Here is a 19,808-nt window from a genome sequence, read left to right as displayed (position 1 = left end):
ATTCTATTATCGTCCGTGAACTTGATCTCATTTAAAGTTGCCCCTTCCATATGGCAGGCACTTTTGATTGATTTGTTTTTACCATATTTTCCCGATGAATCCTGAGTCAGAAAAGAATCCGAGACATTTCTTGTTCTCCCACAGCATATGTGTGTTTGGGCGCTAAGGGGGCGGGTGTGGGAGATTGAGTTTGGCTCTCAACGGTTGGATGGGCAAACGTGAGCTGCACACTGATCGTCATTATCACGTAGGTTCGAGCGCTGATGGCTCTAGAAGCAATTTCTCGTTTCAGATCAACTTGCTTGCTGCGTAACCGGATTCCTTTCCTCTTAGGTAATCACAGACCTGGAGGAGCAGCTAAACCAGCTGACGGAGGACAACGCTGAGCTCAACAACCAAAATTTCTACTTGTCCAAACAACTTGATGAGGCCTCTGGCGCCAGCGACGAGATCGTACAGCTGCGAAGTGAGGTAGACCATCTCCGCCGCGAGATCACAGAGAGGGAGATGCAGCTCACCAGCCAGAAGCAAGTAAGGACTGTAAACAACGTCAGAGACTTCCCCGGGAGACTTGGAACCCCTTTAGACTGTAGAGCAGGTGCCAGTTGCATCTCTCCTAAGGGTTCTCAGACTGAGCCTGTCCAGTAAAAGGGCTCTTTTTTACAATCATGTCTGTGTTTTGAAGGCTTGTGGGTTTTAAAAATGGCTTTTAGAAGTGTGTAGTTGGTTTTTTGGGGTTTTTTTGTTCTTTGGCCGCTCCGCACAGCATGCAAGATCTTAGTTCCCCATCCCTATGGAACCCGTGCCCCCTGCAGTGGAAGTGCAGAATCTTAACCACTGGACTGCCAGGGAAGTCCTGTGTGTGGTTGTTCTTGATTTTGATTTAAAACCATTAAAAATAGAATAGAATGTTTCTGTGAGCCACTTTATTTTTATGTATTTATTTAAAAAAAATTTTTTTTGGCTGTGCCGCGTGGCCTATGAGATCTTATTTCCCCTACCGGGGATTGAACCCTGGCCCTTGGCAGTGAGAGCTCAGAGTCCTAACCACTGGACCGCCGGGGAATTCCCAAGCCACTTTATTGTTAAGTGTGGTCTCTTTTCCCGGGTCTTCCTCCTGGTTCTTTCTATAAGATGGCGGCAGAAATGGCCCTTCATCCATTCTTGTCTGGTCCCCTCATTCTGTAGGAGAAAAAGATAGTGTCTTTCAGACCGTAGTTAGAAACTCGTGCTTTTCTGAAACTGATCCGACAAAAGTAACATCTGGGAAGTCCTCCTTTGATACAAAGCACAACTCAGTGATACTGATTTGCAGACGATGGAGGCTCTGAAGACCACCTGCACAATGCTGGAGGAGCAGGTCATGGACCTGGAGGCCCTGAACGACGAGCTGCTGGAAAAAGAGCGGCAGTGGGAGGCCTGGAGGAGCGTCCTTGGTGACGAGAAGTCCCAGTTTGAGTGTCGGGTTCGGGAGTTACAGAGGATGCTGGACACCGAGAAGCAGAGCAGGTGGGACTTGCTGTCGGTAGCAAGCCAGTGGCAGGTGACGGCAGCAGGGTCCACCTCGGAGCTACCAGCAGGGTAACCGATTGTCCCAGCTTGGCCAGGACTGAGCGGTGTCCTGGAACATAAGACTTTCAGTGTTAAAACTGGAAACTCTTGTGCCAACCAGAATGGGTCCGTCATCCTCGTTGTAAATACAGACAGTGCCATTTGGCAGTAGATGGTGACCACGTACCCCATGCAGGGCCCTGGGAGTCAGCAGGGAGAATATCTCAGTGCTTTCTTTGTAGAAACTCTTTTCTCGGGTTTCTAATCATTGTGACCATGTAGCAAGACCATCACTGTTTCGATCCTGGTCATTTGTGACGCAAGTCTGCCTTCTACACCACCCTTGGCATTATTGACAGTTCGGGCAGGATGATCCTTTGTGGTGGGCGCTCTTCTGTGCACTGCAGGATGGTGAGCAGGACCCCTGGGCTTGCCCCGCTAAACCCTAGTAGCTGCTCCCTCCTCAAGTCGTGACAGCCCAGAACATCTCCAGACATTGCCCAGTGTCCCCTGGGGGGCAAAATCACCCCCAGTTTGAGAACAACTGCTCTATAAGAACAGGTTTTGTTTTTTCCATTTCTTGGTAGGAAATAAGTTCAGGTAGTATCTTTTCTCTGCGTTCCCACAGTCCTCCCAGCATAGAATTCCCTTCCTGCCGGGGTCACAGGTGTGAGGGTTGTGTACTGCATGCTGCTGGGGATGCTTTTTGCACTAAAGACGTCATAGATTTGAAGATCTATGATGACAGTTTAACAGCTCACGGCGGCAGTGTTTGTGCTAACAAAATCAGTATATTATGACAGTTTACCAACAGATGGAAGTAAGCAGTCTTAAAGAACACGTGCCTTTCTTAGTTTGTGCAGAGACACCTACGGGCTGGTATTCGCCCCGTGGCTTCATGTCTGCCCAGCTGAATCCTATCCCTCCTCCATAACCTCGCTAATATCACCTTCCTCTGAAACTTGCCTTCCTGCGGTACTCTGAACTCCTTTTTTTTTTGGCTGCATTGGGTCTTCATTGCTGCGTGTGGGCTTTCTCTATTTGCGGCGAGTGGGGACTACTCTTCGTTGCAGTGCGCGGTCTTCTCACTGCGGTGGCTTCTCTTGTTGCGGAGCACGGGCTCTAGACGCGCGGGCTTCAGTAGTTGCAGCGTGTGGGCTTCAGTAGTTGCGGTGCGTGGGCTCAGTAGTTGCGGCGCATGGGCTCTAGGGCGCGCGGGCTTCAGTAGTTGTGGCTCGCAGGCTCAGTAGTTGTGGTGCATGGGCTTAGTTGCTCTGTGGCATGTGGGATCTTCCTGGACCAGGGCTCGAACCCGTGTCCCCTGCATTGGCAGGTGGAATCCCAACCACTGCGTCACCAGGGAAGTCCACTCTGAACTCTGTAAGCAAGATAAACTATACCTGGAAATATTTATCATTTAGTAGGACTATCAGATTCATTTTAGTATTTCCCACATTTGCTTGATCATAAAGTAGACTCATCACTGTCTGGGATGTATAATCTGTGCTAAATCAAACTAGAAAAGACTGGAAACAAAGAGGACCTATAAGTTTCAAGAGAAACTGGTAAAAATATTCCCTTTTTAGACATCTTCCCATTCAGGGTACTTGCTGATGTAAGGGGGCTGCTGGTTGAAGACCTCCTGTTGCTGTTTCCCTCCAAACTCTTGGGCTCCCCCGTCCTCACCATACGTTCTGGCGGCCCTCACACAGACCCCCTCTCTCCCACCTGCCAGTCCAGCTCTTATGCCAGCTCTTTCTAGAATCCTTCAGAGACAGTTTTGGGGACGGAATCTGACCATAGTATCAAGAAATTCACAATCACACGTGGAAGGTGTAATTATAGGCTGTGCTTGGGAAGACATTTCATGTATACTTTCAGGGGCAATTGTGAAAGATCTTGGCTACCCACCCCCGTTTTTTTCCTCCCTCTATTTTGGTATTATGTGGGACCCGAGATGAGTAAAATATAATTCTTAATTCTTGTCTTCAAGAGGCTAAGAGTCTAGTGGAGGAGATAAACTATGCATCAAGCTATTTATCGCCTAAAATAGGGAGTGGGCTGTGCCAGGCGAGAAGTACATTTACGCTTTGGGGACAGCAAGGAGAGGTTGCTTCTGAGAGGGAAACTGGGAAAGGTTCTATGGTGGACATGGCCTTTGAGTTTACCCTTGAAGTCTGAGTAAGGTTTGGGTTTGTCGGGTGGGGAAGGAGAGCTGCCAGTGGAGCAGCCTGTACAAGCCCAGGTGTGGATGCAGCAGAGCGTAAGACCTAAAGGGGGAGGGGCAGTGATTTTTCTAGTTTGCTTCCAGTTTTTCTATTCTTTCACCTTATTTACAGATATTGATACATCCATCAGGTTCAAGTTTCAGTTTCTCGAGGAGCACCCAGAACACTTCACCTCTTGCATGTACTTTAAGGAGAGGAAGCATTTGCTCACATGGGGCCTCGTGTGGCCCTCTGCACCCTGTGTTCCTTCAGCAGGCCCTCATTCCCTTCCCGCTCCCGTAGGAGGGTGTGACAGTCTTGTGACGTCCTTCCAGCCCAGTTGCATTTGGAAAGATGCCTTATCGCCTTCAGCCTTTCCAAGTGCATATATATTCACAGGAACTTTACCTGTGAAGAGTATTTTTACCCAGGGCCTAAAGTGGGTCACATCTTCTCTGTGAACGTGGTCAGAACACAAGACATAATTCAGAACAAGGTGTCAGGTTGGGCATCTCTCCAGCCCGCAGTCTGTTTGGTTGCTTAGCAGGGCCCGAGCTGGACCAGCTTCCTTTCTGCAGGGCGGCGATGGTGGGGCTTCTGAACGCGCCTGTGTTTCCCCGCAGGGCGAGGGCCGATCAGCGGATCACCGAGTCGCGCCAGGTGGTCGAGCTGGCAGTGAAGGAGCACAAGGCTGAGATTCTGGCCCTGCAGCAGGCTCTCAAGGAACAGAAGCTGAAGGCCGAGAGTCTCTCCGACAAGGTCAGCCCCTGTCCTCCCGCCCTTTAGATACATGTGTGCACCTCCTTTTAGCAGGTATGCTTGACACACAGTCACATGCGATCAATGGTCAGCATGTTTCATAAAGTCGCGCGATTATGCTTCCCTGTGGGACGCCCTCTGTTGCCAGTAGCGTGGGTGAGGGGGGCAGGTACCAGGGTATCAGAGTCGGTCAGTGACTTCCTCACATCTGCCCGTCAGGGCCCCTGAGGTCGAGATTTTGATCTGGGTGCACAACACTCTTGCTTTCTGGCATTTGATTTCTAGAAGCCTTCTTGGATCTAATGTCGAACATCCTTGGGGAGTGGGGAGTGTTGAGGACTCCTGCTCATTCCGTTGCTGCAGTGACAGGAAGCCTCAGCCTCTCTGGGTTCTAAGTCCAGGGACACGATAGGATCTGAGGATGGTGCAGGTTCTCAGTATTTCACGTTGGAAATACATGTGTTCTGTCCACGTAACACTCCGTATTCTATATTTACAAAGTGACATACCAGTGTTTGGAGATTTTTATCTAATAGTCTTAAAAGAGATTTCGAATAGGTGCTTCAATATTATAGATGACAAAAGGTCCGAGGAATTTCATGTATACGCATAGCCTCATACATATGCACTCTTTTGCACACACACACAAGCACACACACACATAATATAAAGTAGAAATCTAACCTCTGAATTTTGTGTAACTTTGTAATTTCATGATTATAAAAGTGATTATTTGGGGTCATTGTGGAAGATATAGAAACCACAGAAAAGTAAGGAAAAAAATGACTGGTAAGCTGTCATCACTGTTACCTTGGTGAATTTGTATATACATATAAATATTTATTTATAAATTTAGGTTCTTACTATATAAACAGCTTTACATATTTTTTTAAACATCACATAACTAGGTGCTTTTCCTGAGTTAGTGAATCTTTTTTGAACATATAGTTCTAGAAACATCAATTACACAGAAGCACCTATTTTAATGATTCCGCTTGTGTTGAAAATTTGAGCTTCTTCCATTTTTTTGTTTTTGCCATCATAAATAACACTGTGACAAACATAAATCTTTATGGACATCCGTGATTATTTTCTTACCAGAATTTCATAGAAATAAAATGATCAGATTCAAGGCTAGAGCTTGTTACTCAGGAACCCTCCTGGTGTTGGCTTACTATTTTTTTTAACCATTTTTTAACCATAAGGAAAGTAAATATATTATTTGACCATGAGGAAAGTAAATATATTATTTAGAGATAAATGAGCCCTTTTGTGTTTAGCTTGAAGGATATTTTTTTCACCTGACTGTTCTTAAAGTACTCTATAGCAAAGTCCTACCCATCCTTTAAGACTCTAGACATTCTGACCCCATCTCCTCTTGACGACTGGTCTTCCAGGGTGAATTTCTCTTCTCCGTACCTCTTATCAGAATCGTCACCTGACAAAGCAGTCACTATTTGTATGCGTGTCTAGTTATGGCGCCCCGCTCTGCCTTTGCGACTTGATGTAAGATCCTTGAGAGAGCTTGTCTGTCCTTCCATCCAAAGCTCCTGATATTATCCTGTGCGAATAGTAAGCATTCAGAATGTGATTATTTAATTCAGCCAAAGCATGTCAGATAAATAAATTCTTGAGAAGTCATCCTCCTAGAACTTGTCACTGCTCTACACATGACCCATCCCTTAGAAATAATATTCTCTCCTCATAGAATAACACACGTAAGGCTTATCTATGACATGGACATTTGTGATATACTTTTAAAAAAACAGTATTTATGTTCCGACCTTTAGAACTTGATTATTCTTCACCTGAGAAGGTTTGTGGATATTTGCAAAAGTTGTTAGCGTCTAACATTACTAAATGTGGTATCACGGCCAATTTTTTCCAAATGTCCAGCTCAATGACCTGGAGAAGAAACACGCCATGCTTGAAATGAACGCCCGAAGTTTACAACAGAAGCTGGAGACGGAACGAGAGCTCAAACAAAGGCTTCTGGAAGAGGTGAGTGTAAAACGCCGGGTAAATAGAGCCGGGTGGACTCTCAAGTGAATATCTGTTGTCTTCAGGTGGGCAGATCCAAATTAAGGCGTTCAGATTTCAAAGTGGAAATTTTCAAGGAAGAGTAAGGTGGTCACCAGATACTTCCTTTTTTAAAAATTTTATTTCATTATATCATTCATTCATTCATTCATTCATTTATTGCCGCATTGGGTATTTGTTGCTGCGTGTGGGCTTTCTCTAGTTGCGGCAAGCGGGGACTGTTCGTTGTGGTGTGCAGGCTTCTCATTGCGGTGGCTTCTCTTGTTGTGGAGCACGGGCTCTAGGTGCACTGGCTTCAGTAGTTGTGGCTCGCGGGCTCTAGAGCGCAGGCTCAGTAGTTGTGGCACACGGGCTTAGTTGCTCCGCGGCATGTGGGATCTTCTCGGACCAGGGCTCGAACCCGTGTCCCCTGCCTTGGCAGGCGGATTCTTAACCACTGCGCCACCAGGGAAGTCCCGGATACTTTCTTAAAGGTGTTTAACACGTTAAAAGAATGTGTCACGAAGGCCGGGGTCCTCTTTGTCATTGTGTCCTCCCAAATGGTGCTTAATGGCGTGTCGAGCACACAGCGAGTCTGTGCCAAGTGGAAGTTTATTAAATATGCAGGCACATGGATATTGAGTTAAATTCTTCTTTACAGTTTATGTCCAAAGTATATGAAATTTGCAGGCTGATAGGACAACCATGTAATTAGCTTTGTGCACGGGGCAGAGACCTGATCAGATTACACTGAGTGCCAAATCTCATGAAGGCTTTTGAACATCCAGTTAATTCGGTTTAAAAGAAATGACGCCCTGCTTTTGAGACACAAAACGAAAAGCTCAAATTGGTCTCCTAAACCAATCCATTCCTTATGTTATTTCCTGTACCTTGTACCTTTTAACAGAATTCTGAAAATCTCTGTTTAAACTGATGACAACTTCCCACTCCCAACCAAAGCCCTGGTTTGGTTGAATCACTGATAATTCGGCTTTGTTCATTAGAATTGACCTATCAGGACAAATGCACTTTATAAAGATATTTCACGAGAAGTTGGACTCCAAGAGTGTTCTGTTTAAGCCATAGTGAGCCTGACGGTTGAATTAGCCAGATTATCTATTCTGGTGAATTGAGGTTTTATTGTGTGCTACCTGTAGCCCCTGAGGGGCTCTGCTGGTAGAAATATTATGACTATGCTATTAAGTTCGAAAAGTGTGGTGAAAATTTTGCAGGTGAATATAAAATGTTTTATAGAATGAGGCTTTAAAAAATATGGGTGGGAGTTTTGGAAAGTTCTGGAGATGGATGGTGGTGATGTACAATCATGTGAATGTACTTAATGCCACAGAACTGTGCAATTAAAAATGATTAAAGTGGTAAATTTTGTGTATGTTTTACAACAAAAAGTTTTTAAATAAAATCAATTACACACACACACACACACACAAACATACACACACGTGGGTGGGAAATTCATCAAAGGTGACACTAAGAACATTATAATAGAAATTGACAAATCACCCCGGTGGTCAGATAGAGAATGATGGTCAGATAGATTCATTCTTTTATCTGGAATGAATAGGCAACACCCCCACTTGAGGCACCTGTTGGAAACAGGAAGAACAGAAATAATCAGTGATCTCGCCTGTCCTCTTTTCCTTCCAAGGGAGGAGCGTTGGCCCCAACAGCTCAGTGCTTTGGTCCAAGGTTACATGGTGAGTCAGTGGCAGGACTAGGAAGAGAAGGCTGGAATCCTGATTCAGTCCCCTTGTTCTCACTTCTAAAACTACCTGGGAACGTTTCCAGTTCTCCATTCTGCACCTCACAGGGGGCTTTTTGAGCAGATGTCTGGCTGCCATTGAATAGGAGGCAGATCTCACTGACAGCCGAAACCATTAGGAAACTAAGAGCAATCTTTATTGTCCGGAACGCAGCTGGCATCCTGGCTTGTGGTGGGCCCTCTGTAAGCAGGAGACCGGGGGCTCAGCCTGGCTGTCCTCTCCATCAGGTGCAGATTCTTGTCAGTGGGGTCAGAATCAGTGTCTCAGAGTTGGAAAGAATTTTTGTGTCATTTAGTGCAAATTCCCAGCCCTTGCACCGCACTAACGGATCTTTCTCCCAGACCTTTTCTCTGGGGCCAGAAATGGGCTCAGAAGCTTTTCTCACACTGCCCTTTACAGGCACGGTTAGTCTCTTGGAAGTGATGCCGGAGCTCAGAGCCCACTTGCTGACCCTGTCGAGTTAATCCCCCTCCAGGGTGGAGAGTCCCTTCCCCAGCCCTCCTCACAGGTGGGCCTTGGTGAACCTTGGCCTCAATATCAAAACTTAGAGTGACTTTACACATCCCAGCTCATTTTTCTGGCAACTGTAACTCTTGGAAAGTCCTTTCTTATCGTAAACTAAAGCCTATAACTTCCAACCATTGGCTCTATTACATCGAAACATTTGAAAACAGGGTGTAGTCTCATATTTCCAACCAAAGTAGGAGGTTAATATTGATTAATGATCAAATCACTTGACTAGTAATCAAAATAATTAATGTTTAATTAGCACGTACTATGTGCCAGGTGCCTTTCTGAGTACTTTCCATGAATTAACTCCTATAGTCCTTGTGACGCTTCTGTGAGAGAACTACTACTTTTTATTTTATCACCTCCGTGACAGCTGATTCGATATCTCTGTAGCTTTCCCACTCCATATTGCCTTCTCTTTTCTAAATGGAACACTTTAAGTCCCTCCATGTTTGGGATGTTCTTTTCTGACAGATTTATCTTTCCGAAGAGAGTTTCTAGAAGCCCCTGTGGTTTGAACAGCACAGAATACTGGGCTATCTCCACTTCCATTCTGGGTTCTGAATACTTCTGCCAATGACCCGGGCTCTTTGTGTGGCTTTAGCACTCTGCTGACACCCATCGATCTGTTAAATCACCACCAGCCCTTCTACAAGTTTTTTTTTTTTTTAAACATCTTTCTTTATTCAGTTGATGTTTTTAAAAAAATACCATCCTATTAAACCTTCTCTTGTTGGTTTGATCCATCTTCCCAGCCACCAGAGTTGTTTCACGCTCTCGTTCTGTCATCTAGTTCCTTTGTGCTTCCTCCCAGGTTCCTGTCACCCTCATAAAATTGGGGAACAGATCTAAGCACGTGGCTAGAGCCCTCTTTCCACACTAACACTGACTGGGAACGGCCTCCATTTACCTCTCTCTGGGAAGCAGGTTAATGGTTTTGTAAAACATGTCATTGAGCACAAATGTCACGCTTGTTTTCTATTGTAGTAAATAAGTAGCCTATTTCCTGGAAAGCTAATGGACAGTTGATGTGTTGATTCTAGAGAAATATTTTGTGCCTGGCTGTCACCAAACAGATTCTTGTCCCTAGCACTTGTTTCTCTGCTTCCTGCCTAGTAATTAGTGTTGTCCTAAAATAGTGGAGAGAAACTAAAGCGGATAATTTGCAAGAAGTAATAATTTGTGCTACAGGGGACAGATAGCTCCCTGGAGGAGGTTATCTTAGCTGTTTTCTCTCTTTCTTTCCCTGTATTTTAGGGGGTTCTGTGGTTTGATTCAGAAATTCCAGGTCATGCACACAGGGCAGGTGATCATAAGTTAGTGTCTTGCTTTACGGAGGACTGATGGGGAGAGGCTGGCGGAGTAGGTTCGGGCAGGAAAGGAAGATGGAAAAGTGAGAGGGGCGCACCTGAACGGGATGGAGGGAAGAAAGTCGGATGAAGGAGGCAACGCTAAGATTCATGGAGCATGTGCTGTACGCTGGGCACTGTGCTTGGCGTGTCACCCAGTGAAGGGAGTTATTACCCCCACTTACAGACGAAGAGACTGAGGGTCTGAGAGGCAGTGAGCTGCCCCTGGTCACAGGACTAATAAGAGTTAAAGTCAGGATTTGAACCAGGGTCTGGAACGTTCTAAAGCCCAGGTTCTTTTCCATGACACCATGAAGCCTCAGGGAATCAGCTGCCTCTCAAGAGGAAGGGCAGGTGAGGAGTAGAAATGGAAAGACAAACATCGGTGGAGGGAAGAGAAATAAGGTAGCGAGGTTTCAGCAGATTCCGAGGTCATCAGTAGCCTTTGGCCGGCTGGGGAGTGGGGCACCGAGGTTTGCCCTCGCCTGCTGGGAAACTCCCGTGGTGATGGTTATAGCTCTTTACCAGCCCTCTGTCCTTAAGGCCGCAGAGGGTCTAGGCCACCAGGGAAGGGAGTATTTGGGCCACTGGTGGTGTGGTTAGATTGGACCCGAGGGGTTGGGTGAAATCAAGCAGCGCCTTGTCAGGATAGCTGCTCTTTCCTGCTTTTTAGAAACAGAAGCATTTTAGGAAAGAGACTCATAAACCCAGTATCTTTATAGCCTGCTCTATTTTCTGGTTGACTTCCATTGTAAAAAAAATTGGAGAGAGATTTCTAGCACAAAGCAATTTCCAATATCCTAAATAGAATTTTGTTTTCCTTGGGTTTTACCAACACTTGTACTGAACCTGGGATCTTCCTTCCTCCCCACATGGTAGAAATATCTTCTGCGACTGTGGCTATTGGTGTGCTTGTTGGTCCCACACCCTGACGAGGCGCTGTTTGAGTTAGAGGTGCTATGACCCTTTGTTTTTTTTAAATAAATTTATTTATTTATTTGTTTTTATTTTTGGCTGTGTTGGGTCTTCGTTGCTGTGCGCGGGCTTTCTCTAGCTGCAGCGAGCGAGGGCTACTCTTTGTTGCGGTGCGCGGGCTTCTCATTGTCATGGCTTCTCTTGTTGCAGAGCATGGGCTCTAGGCACGCGGGCTCAGTAGTTGTGGCACGTGGGCTCAGTAGTTGTGGCTTGCAGGCTCTAGAGCACAGGCTCAGTAGTTGTGGCGCACAGGCTTTGTTGCTCCGTGGCATGTGGGATCTTCCCAGACCAGGGTTCGAACCCATGTCCCCTGCATTGGCAGGCGGATTCTTATCCACTGCGCCACCAGGGAAGCCCTGACTCCCCTTTGTATATTCCACACGGAGAATCACAAAGTGAGTTCTCTTAACAGCAATTGAGATCTTAAAAACAAAAAATAAGGACAAATCAGAACGTGGCTGTCATGGCGTTAAGTTGCACTGCCTTAGATGTCAACTCAGATGGCCCGTACTCTGAAGTACCAAAATATCCTTAACTGCAACTCTGATTGGGAAGGCAGACCCACCAGTCTGGACTTCTTGTTGTGGTGGGCACCTTGTGAGTGGCTGGCCATCAGAGATTTCTGTGCAAGTTCTTTTTAACTGCACGTGCATCATTTTGGAATAGCAGACAATTGATCATTCCGGAATGAGCCGAACTTTTGGTGCCATGTCTGAAATTAGTTTGTAATAGGGACAGTGAGGGAGCACGTTGCTTTGTGTGTGGTATGAAGCCTGTCCTGCCTCTCTCCCCACCAGCAAGCCAAGTTACAGCAGCAGATGGACATGCAAAAGAGTCATATTTTCCGTCTGACTCAAGGGCTACAAGAAGCTCTAGATCGGGCTGATCTGCTGAAGACAGAAAGGAGTGATCTGGAATATCAGCTAGAGAACATTCAGGTGAGAACTGGCAAAGGGAACTTAAACTGTCTGCAGAGGCAAAGCATGATGGCTAAAAGCCGTCTGTCTGGTCAGATGGGCAGTATCTTCATGTTGTGTGTTTTTCCCAGTATTTTATTATGAAAATTTTCTAATGTTCAGAGAAGCTGGGAAATTTCTATCATGACCACCCTCTAGATTCTCCTACTTGCTATTTGCTGTTTTTTGCTTTTTCATGTATCTGTCCGTACTTCAGTCCGTCTTTTTTGGGGGGATGGTGGGTAGTAAGATCAGAACTAAGTAAATAAAGATTGGCCCAGTGCAGCTTGGGTTGAATTTTTCATATGTTAGTATTGTAACGACTTTATTTTTTATTTTCTTAAAGTACCAATAGTTTAAAAGTATACTTCTTTCGGTGTCTGAGGTGCTTTTCGTTTTCACAAATTTTAGGTTCTCTATTCTCATGAAAAGGTGAAAATGGAAGGCACTATTTCTCAACAAACCAAGCTCATCGATTTTCTGCAAGCCAAAATGGACCAACCTGCTAAAAAGAAAAAGGTGGGTCAGAGGGTTTGAAAAGCGGGGAGTTGACAGTTTTGCTCAATCATGGTGATTCTGTAAAGACCACTGGGATAGATAATCCTAGGAACATCAGAGAAAACAAAATGCATGTTGTCTTGTTTTGTTTGGGGTTGAAAAAGAGGCTTTGGGATCATCAGAATAGCTCTTCAAGAGAAGCTATCACTCTCGAGTCTGTAATACACTATTTTGTGTTCATGGCCTTTAAAGTTGTCATGCCTTCCTCTGTGAAGGCAGTGATAGTTTTTTCCCAGGCAGCTGGGGTGGGGAAGGTAGCAGAGAGGAAGGTTTATACTCATGTCGGCATCCTGGACTCCAGAGGGGTTCCCTGCTCACATGTACAGGACTCTGGAGAGATTACAGGTCACTTGTATGGGATTCTAGACAGAGAGGGGTTCTTAGGTCATGGGGATAGGATTCCAGAGGTTTTAATAGGTCATCGGTATGGGGCCATAGAAGGATTCTCAGGTCACGTGTACGGGACTCCAGAAAAACTAGCCATCATCTGCTCAGTCCTTCTGATTGGCTCAAGAAGAGACTGGAACCCGGAGAGCTGACGTGACCTGCCCAAAGTATCTGACTGGATAGCTGTCCCTTCCACGGGGTGCAGCTCCATCTCTTTAAAATTGTAACATATAAATTGAAAACAATGACCAAAAGAAACACATGGACGGGGTGATACATAGGCACACATGGGAAGGTTTTCAGTAAGCCCAAAGCATGCTTCCCTGAACGCCTGAAGGTTTGGTCCTGTGTTCTCAGTTCAAGAAGGTCTCTAAGGAGCTTGAAGCTTCTTCCCAAGGCACCCAGATGCCAGAGTAGCACCGGCGGTGGTACAGGGAAGGCCTCCGATGACAGGATACTGGGGAGCGGGCTGAAGGAGGCGGTCGGCCTCTTGGTCCCATTGTTCTCTTTACGGGAAGGGACCAGAGCAGCAGCGGTGGTTGTGGAGGAGGCTTTCCTTGTGTGCTGTGTGACCGTGCCTGTTTGTGCTGATGATACTGAATCTATTTTATTTTATCAGTGGACTGTTATCTGTCACTTGATGTAGTCAGGGTGCTTCCGTGTATTTTTTTGTTAGTTTTCACTCCCATTACCCTACGTTATACTTTTCTTTCCCATGTACAATACATGTTCCATTTGCATGCTTTTTGCATAAGCCCCTTGTGGTGACATTATTTTAGTATTCCTTTTTTTTTTTTTTTGCTTCCTTTAAAAAAAAAAATACTCATCTCTGTGTCTTGTAACTAAGCATCATGAGACAAATTCAAGGCAAGAGTGATTTCTGAACCATCTCTCCTGATTCCATCCTCCACTTCCATTTTTTGAGGGTAAAGGCTCAGGAAATGGCTCTCCTTCTTGGGAATGCTAAAGGAAGAGGTGGTGGCAATTCAAGCATCTCTGACCCTCTCGGTGAAAACTTCCACGCCCCTAATTTTTTTCCAGCTGGCTGGGAGGGGCTGTGGCTCGGTCCCCCCCTCCCCCTTCACATGCCATTTTTACTAAACCCGCTTGCAGTGAGTATGCGCCCGGCTCCCATGGTCTGCTCCTCCCGAGGCAGAGTTCCTTTCACTAGTTCCCAGTGCCAATTTCCAGGAGTTAGGAGATATCTCTGTTTCCATTGCTAGGGTTTATTTAGTCGACGGAAAGAGGACCCTGCTTTGCCCACACAGGTTCCTCTGCAGTACAATGAGCTGAAGGTGGCTCTGGAGAAGGAGAAAGCTCGCTGCGCGGAGCTCGAGGAAGCCCTGCAGAAGACCCGCATCGAGCTCCGTTCCGCCCGGGAGGAAGGTACGGGCGCCCTCGACGCCAAGTGCAGTGGACGAGGCAGAGGACCGATCTCAAGGAGATTGGCCGAGACTAGTTCAGCCTCGTGGTGACAGCCCAGACATCCCACGTCTGAACGATTCACGGCATCCTCGGCATTGCCAATTGGGCACCCTGTGTGTCCTTTTGGTCTCGGGCCTTTGATAGCCAGCCCCCGGGGCGGTCCACTTGGTTGGGGCCTCTCGGGGACCCTGCTAACCGAAAGGCATTGGACCCGTCTCTCCCCAGCTGCCCACCGGAAAGCCGCAGACCACCCGCACCCGTCCACGCCGGCCACCGCCAGGCAGCAGATCGCCATGTCCGCCATCGTGCGGTCGCCCGAGCACCAGCCCAGCGCCCTGAGCCTGCTCGCCCCGCCATCCAGCCGCAGGAAGGAGTCTTCGACTCCAGAGGGTATGTCCTCAAAAGGGGCCACTGGACACTTTTTAAAATGGACTGAGAAATGCAGACCTAAGGTGAAAATGACAAGTAATAACACTAAAGGATAAAGAGTAAGAAGTAAGCCTTCTCCCCACCCCGGTTCCCTTACCCAGAGTCAGCCATTGTGCTCTTCCAGCCATCGTTCATGCACGTAACTGCATGTCTGTATTATGCAGGTGTCTTATATAATCATCTTTAAGAGGCAGGAGAAAATAACATATTTTTCTCAGTCCTTTTGTCTTTCATAAATATCATAGCCCACTATGCTCTACACCAGGGGTCTCCAACCCCCGGGCCGTGGACCGGTACCGGTCCGTGGCCTGTTAGGAACCGGGCCGCACAGCAGGAGGTGAGTGGTAGGCGAGTGAACAAAGCTTCATCCCCGCTCCCCGTTGCTCGCGTTACCACCCGAACCATTCCCCCCACTCCCCGCACCGGTCCGTGGAAAAATCATCTTCCACGAAACCGGTCCCTGGTGCCAAAAAGGTTGGGGGCTGCTGCTATACGCTGCGGAACATCTTTCTTCTTTTAGTTAAAATGCTATCTTAGCCAGTTTTGTATTGACACACATGGATCGACCCCGTCCTTCTAGAGGGCTGCGTGGTCTTCCATGGTGGGAGGTATATGATTCACCTGTTAATCAAGACCCTTGTTGATGGGCATTTAGGTTATTTCCAATTCCTTGTTTCCATACGTACCCTGCAGTGAATACCCTGCAGCTCTGTGGGTGCTAGGATAAGTTCTTGGGAAATGAATCAGGTTAAAGGTTATGTGCATTTTGAAAGTTGGTAATTTGTGCCCATTTATCCCAGGGATGTGAGGAGTTTTTTTTGTGGGCTCAAAAGTACTCTGTTCACCTAGAGATGGAAAGGACTTAAAAAAAAAAAAAAAGCCAAGGAAGGTGGTTTGGAAAGTCATACAGAGAGTGGAGTAGAGCTGTGGTTTAATATCAGGGTATCACCAGCTACGTGCTTTATCTTATTTTCTTATTTTTGGCTGCGCTGCGCGGCATGAGGGATCTTAGTTCCCCTACCAGGGATCGAACCCATGCCCCCTGCAGTGGAAGCGTGGAGTCTTAACCACTGGACTGCCAGGGAAGTCCCACTATCAACCCACTTTAGCTGCCAATCTCGATGGGATTTTGTTGTCGTTGTTTTCTTCAGCGATGATGTCATCTCGTTTCCTATGTTTACATAACACTTTGAATCAAAGAGCTTCACTCTTAAAGTCATCAAAGTGGAGCTGGTAACACAGAGGAAAATCATTTCTGGCCCCCGTGTCCTTCGATGAGGCTGCACAGAGCAGCCCCCTGAGTAGTTTGGAATACTCGAAGCATCTCCTTCGTGTGCGTGGCTTGTTCACAGTTTCAAAGTGCATTTATGTTATTTATTCCTCATGACTTTCTGATAAAGGAATAGGGATGGCATTATATGGAGAAATCAATTTGGATTCAGAAATACGGATCCTGAATTTTTCTATTTAAAGCTGCCTTTAGCTAGTTAGGTCACTATTGAGAAGGGGGCCTTCTAAATGGAAAAAAAATCGATCTTGTTAATTTTAACTGACTGGACCATAAATGTAAGAGTCAGTTGTTTGAGGCTTAAAAGTTGGGTTTTTTAAAAAAGGAGGTTATTCATGAAAGAACTGGGCATGAAGTGAGAATTCTTCAGTCAGTTTATGTATTTAATAACCAGAAATTCCGTAATTCAGAATAGTGATTTTTAAACTGGATTCTGAAAAGCTCTAGATCCATGATCTCATGTGGAAAACAAACCTTTTATGACTAAAATATTTATAAACTGATTTAGAAGCATATGTCTCTCTGTGCTCACAAATATCTATGCCATTGTATTAACAATCTGCTGCCAGTGATGTGTTCTTAAATAAAACCTAATTCCTAATAACCAGATAATGGTGATTTTAATTTGGTTCATATAAATCTAGACACATCTGTTAGTGTTAAAGTAATTTTACAATCCATCACTAACGTGCTCTAATGTTTTTTTAACAGCTTTATTGAGATATAATTCACATACTATACAATTCATTTGTTTGAAATGTATAATTCATTGTTTTTTAGTAAGTTCACAAGGTTGTGCAACCATCACATTCTAATTTTTAAACATTTTTGGTCCACCCCCCCCAAAAAAAAGACCAAAAAACAAAACAACCCTATACGCATTGGCAGTTGCTTCCCATTTCCCCCTTCATGGACCCTCTGACAGCCACCAGTCTGCTTTCTATCTCCATGGATTTGCTATCCTGGACATTTCCTGTAAATGAGTCATACCACGTATGACCTTTTGTGTCTAGCTTCTTTCACAGAGCATAATGTTTTTGAGATTCATCCATCTTGTAGTATTTATCAGTACTTCATTTTTTTAACTGCTGAATAATATTCTATTGTGTGGTTATCACATCTTGTTTCTGTATTAATCCATCAGTGGACATTTAGGTTGTTTCCATTTTTTGGCTATCATAAATAATGCTGCTGCGAACATCTGTGCACAGATTTTGTGCCTACATAATGTTTTCAGTTCTCTTGGGTGTGCAGACCTGGGAGTGGAATTGGTGGGTCATCTGGTAATTCCGTGTTTAACTTTATGGGGAACGACCAAACTGGATTCCAAAATGGCAGCACCATTTGCTTTCCCCCCAGCAGCGTATGAGGACCTTAATTTCTGCACGTCTTTACCAACATGCATTTTCCATTATTTTTGAGTCTGGATAACCCAGCGAGCATGAACTAATATCTCACTGTGGTGTTTATTTGCATTTCCCTAATGATGAATGACGTTGAGCATCTTTTCCTGTGCTTCTCGGCCATTTATTTATCTTCTTTGGAGAGATATCTATTCAGATCTTTTGCCCATTTTTTAATTGGGTTGTCTTTTTCCTATTGCTTCATAAGAGTTCTTCCTATATTCTATCTACAAGCTCCTTGTCAGAGGGATGATTTGCGAACATTTTTCCTGTTCTGTGGGGCGTCTTTTCACTTTCTTGATGGTATCATTTGCAGCACTTTAATGATTTTTTTGAAAACATTTTCCTCCAGAATTCAGCCGGCGTCTTAAGGAGCGCATGCACCACAACATTCCTCACCGGTTCAACGTAGGACTGAACATGCGAGCCACGCAGTGCGCCGTGTGTCTGGATACCGTGCACTTCGGGCGCCAGGCATCCAAGTGTCTTGGTAAGAGCAGCTGCTCTGCGTGGGGGGAGGGCGCCTGTGCATCTCCACCGAAGATTCTGTCCGATGGGGGTGGGGTTTTTTTTTTCCTTTTTAAATTCCTCATCATGTAGTGCATTCATTCTCAAGCTTTTAGTCTCAGTGGGAGGACACTATTTTCCCCCTGTTCAAGAGGGAGTTTATACGTGTTGTCAGCTCATGTCTCCAACCCCCTGTGCAAAATGCCTTGGGCTTTGTGAGCTTCCAGCCCCCTTTCCGTCAGGCTAGTCTCTCCCTGCCTTTAGGCTGTGTGCTGGCTCCAAGGGAAACGTGCAGATGTGTTTTACACACCTGTCTGTGGCGGCCCGGGAGAAGCCAGGAAAACTGGGTCGAGAGTGCTTGGCCGTCTCGTTTCCTCTTCTCCGTAGGGGCCTGGCTCCTGGGAAGGTTAGGGATGCCCTGGATGGCGGGGCCAGACGGACGGGCCAGGCGGGGGGGTGGCTGGCAGAGGCAGGGAATGGTCCAGCATCAGCCGAGTGTGTGTTCAGGTTGTTCACTGCTTTTCCCTAGAATGTCAGGTCATGTGTCATCCCAAGTGCTCCACGTGCTTGCCAGCTACCTGTGGCCTGCCAGCCGAATATGCCACGCACTTCACTGAGGCCTTCTGCCGTGACAAAATGAACTCCCCGGGTCTCCAGACCAAGGAGCCCAGCAGCGGCTTGCACCTGGAAGGGTGGATGAAGGTGCCCAGGTATTGCTGCAAGGCAGTTCGGGCTGGGGTGGGGTCTGGTGAAGGGCGGCAGGATATGCCGGCCCAGAACAGGCCGCTTTGGGGTAAGGATACTTCTGAGCTAAAGGCATTGGGAAAACAGCAGATGCAAGAGCGACACTCTGACCTCCCCTTTCTCTCCCGGAAAGCAGGAGATAAAACTCCCATGTAAAAGCTGCTCTTCCTGTACCAGGAGGAAAGCAGCATTCTCATCCCCGGAGCAAGGGGCAAGGCCAGCTGAGAGAAATCTGTGCACACAGACCCTGTTACCTTTCCACACTGGCTGCTCTTTGTTCCACATAGTATATAAGCACTTGGGCCCATCTGCTCTTGGGGCTTTATTTTCTTGTGGAGACTCCCACGTACACATAAAATAAAACGTGTATGCTTTTCTCCTGTCATGTGTCTTACATCAGTTGAATTCTGAGGCCAGCCTACAACCCAGAAGGGGATAAGGAAGCTTTTTTTTTTCCCCTGCCCCTGCACTTCATTCCCGACGTTTTCGAGGGAAGCATCTTCACGGGATTCCCTCGCCTCCCCACCCCTTCCCCCTGCCTGACTCTTCTGAGTTCAAACAGTTCTTTCCCATCTCTGTTTGCCCAGGAATAACAAACGAGGACAGCAAGGCTGGGACAGGAAGTACATCGTCCTGGAGGGCTCGAAAGTCCTCATTTACGACAATGAAGCCAGAGAAGGTAAATTAATAGCTCGGGGAATCTCATTGCACGCGGTTGGCCAGGGTCTCCTAGTCTTGGCGTGAAGGCTCTGTTTTCCGGGACTGCGTTGCAAGCCTTCTACAAGTTTCCATTTTGAAAATTAAAACCCAAATGACTGCGCTGAAGGTTATTGGTACGATACTCACGTCTATAGGTCTCCCCACTGAAGACCCTGCAGGGCGCTGCCTGAAGATTCCACCTGCTCATACACCTTCCGAGAACTTCCGCCTCAGCCAACTAACCCATAAATCCGCATCGTC

At 46.3% G+C, this 19,808-nt stretch overlaps 1 protein-coding gene across 1 annotated transcript in view; it reads left to right on the top strand.

The window, feature by feature from the left end:
* CIT (citron rho-interacting serine/threonine kinase) overlaps nt 1-19,808 on the top strand; it is a 167,101-nt gene that overhangs the window by 131,247 nt on the left and 16,046 nt on the right. The window contains 12 exon segments of the mRNA XM_057526212.1: nt 334-531; nt 1,316-1,509; nt 4,382-4,517; nt 6,414-6,518; nt 11,949-12,089; nt 12,519-12,626; nt 14,276-14,438; nt 14,703-14,867; nt 17,950-18,087; nt 18,634-18,814; nt 19,436-19,527; nt 19,703-19,805. Coding sequence (XP_057382195.1) covers nt 334-531; nt 1,316-1,509; nt 4,382-4,517; nt 6,414-6,518; nt 11,949-12,089; nt 12,519-12,626; nt 14,276-14,438; nt 14,703-14,867; nt 17,950-18,087; nt 18,634-18,814; nt 19,436-19,527; nt 19,703-19,805 — 1,724 coding nt within the window.

The sequence above is a fragment of the Balaenoptera acutorostrata genome, chromosome 13 (genome assembly GCF_949987535.1).
Source record: "Balaenoptera acutorostrata chromosome 13, mBalAcu1.1, whole genome shotgun sequence".
NCBI lineage: Eukaryota > Metazoa > Chordata > Mammalia > Artiodactyla > Balaenopteridae > Balaenoptera > Balaenoptera acutorostrata.
The sequence above is the reverse complement of the archived record's forward strand: the minus strand, read 5'-3'. Positions and strand labels throughout refer to the sequence as shown.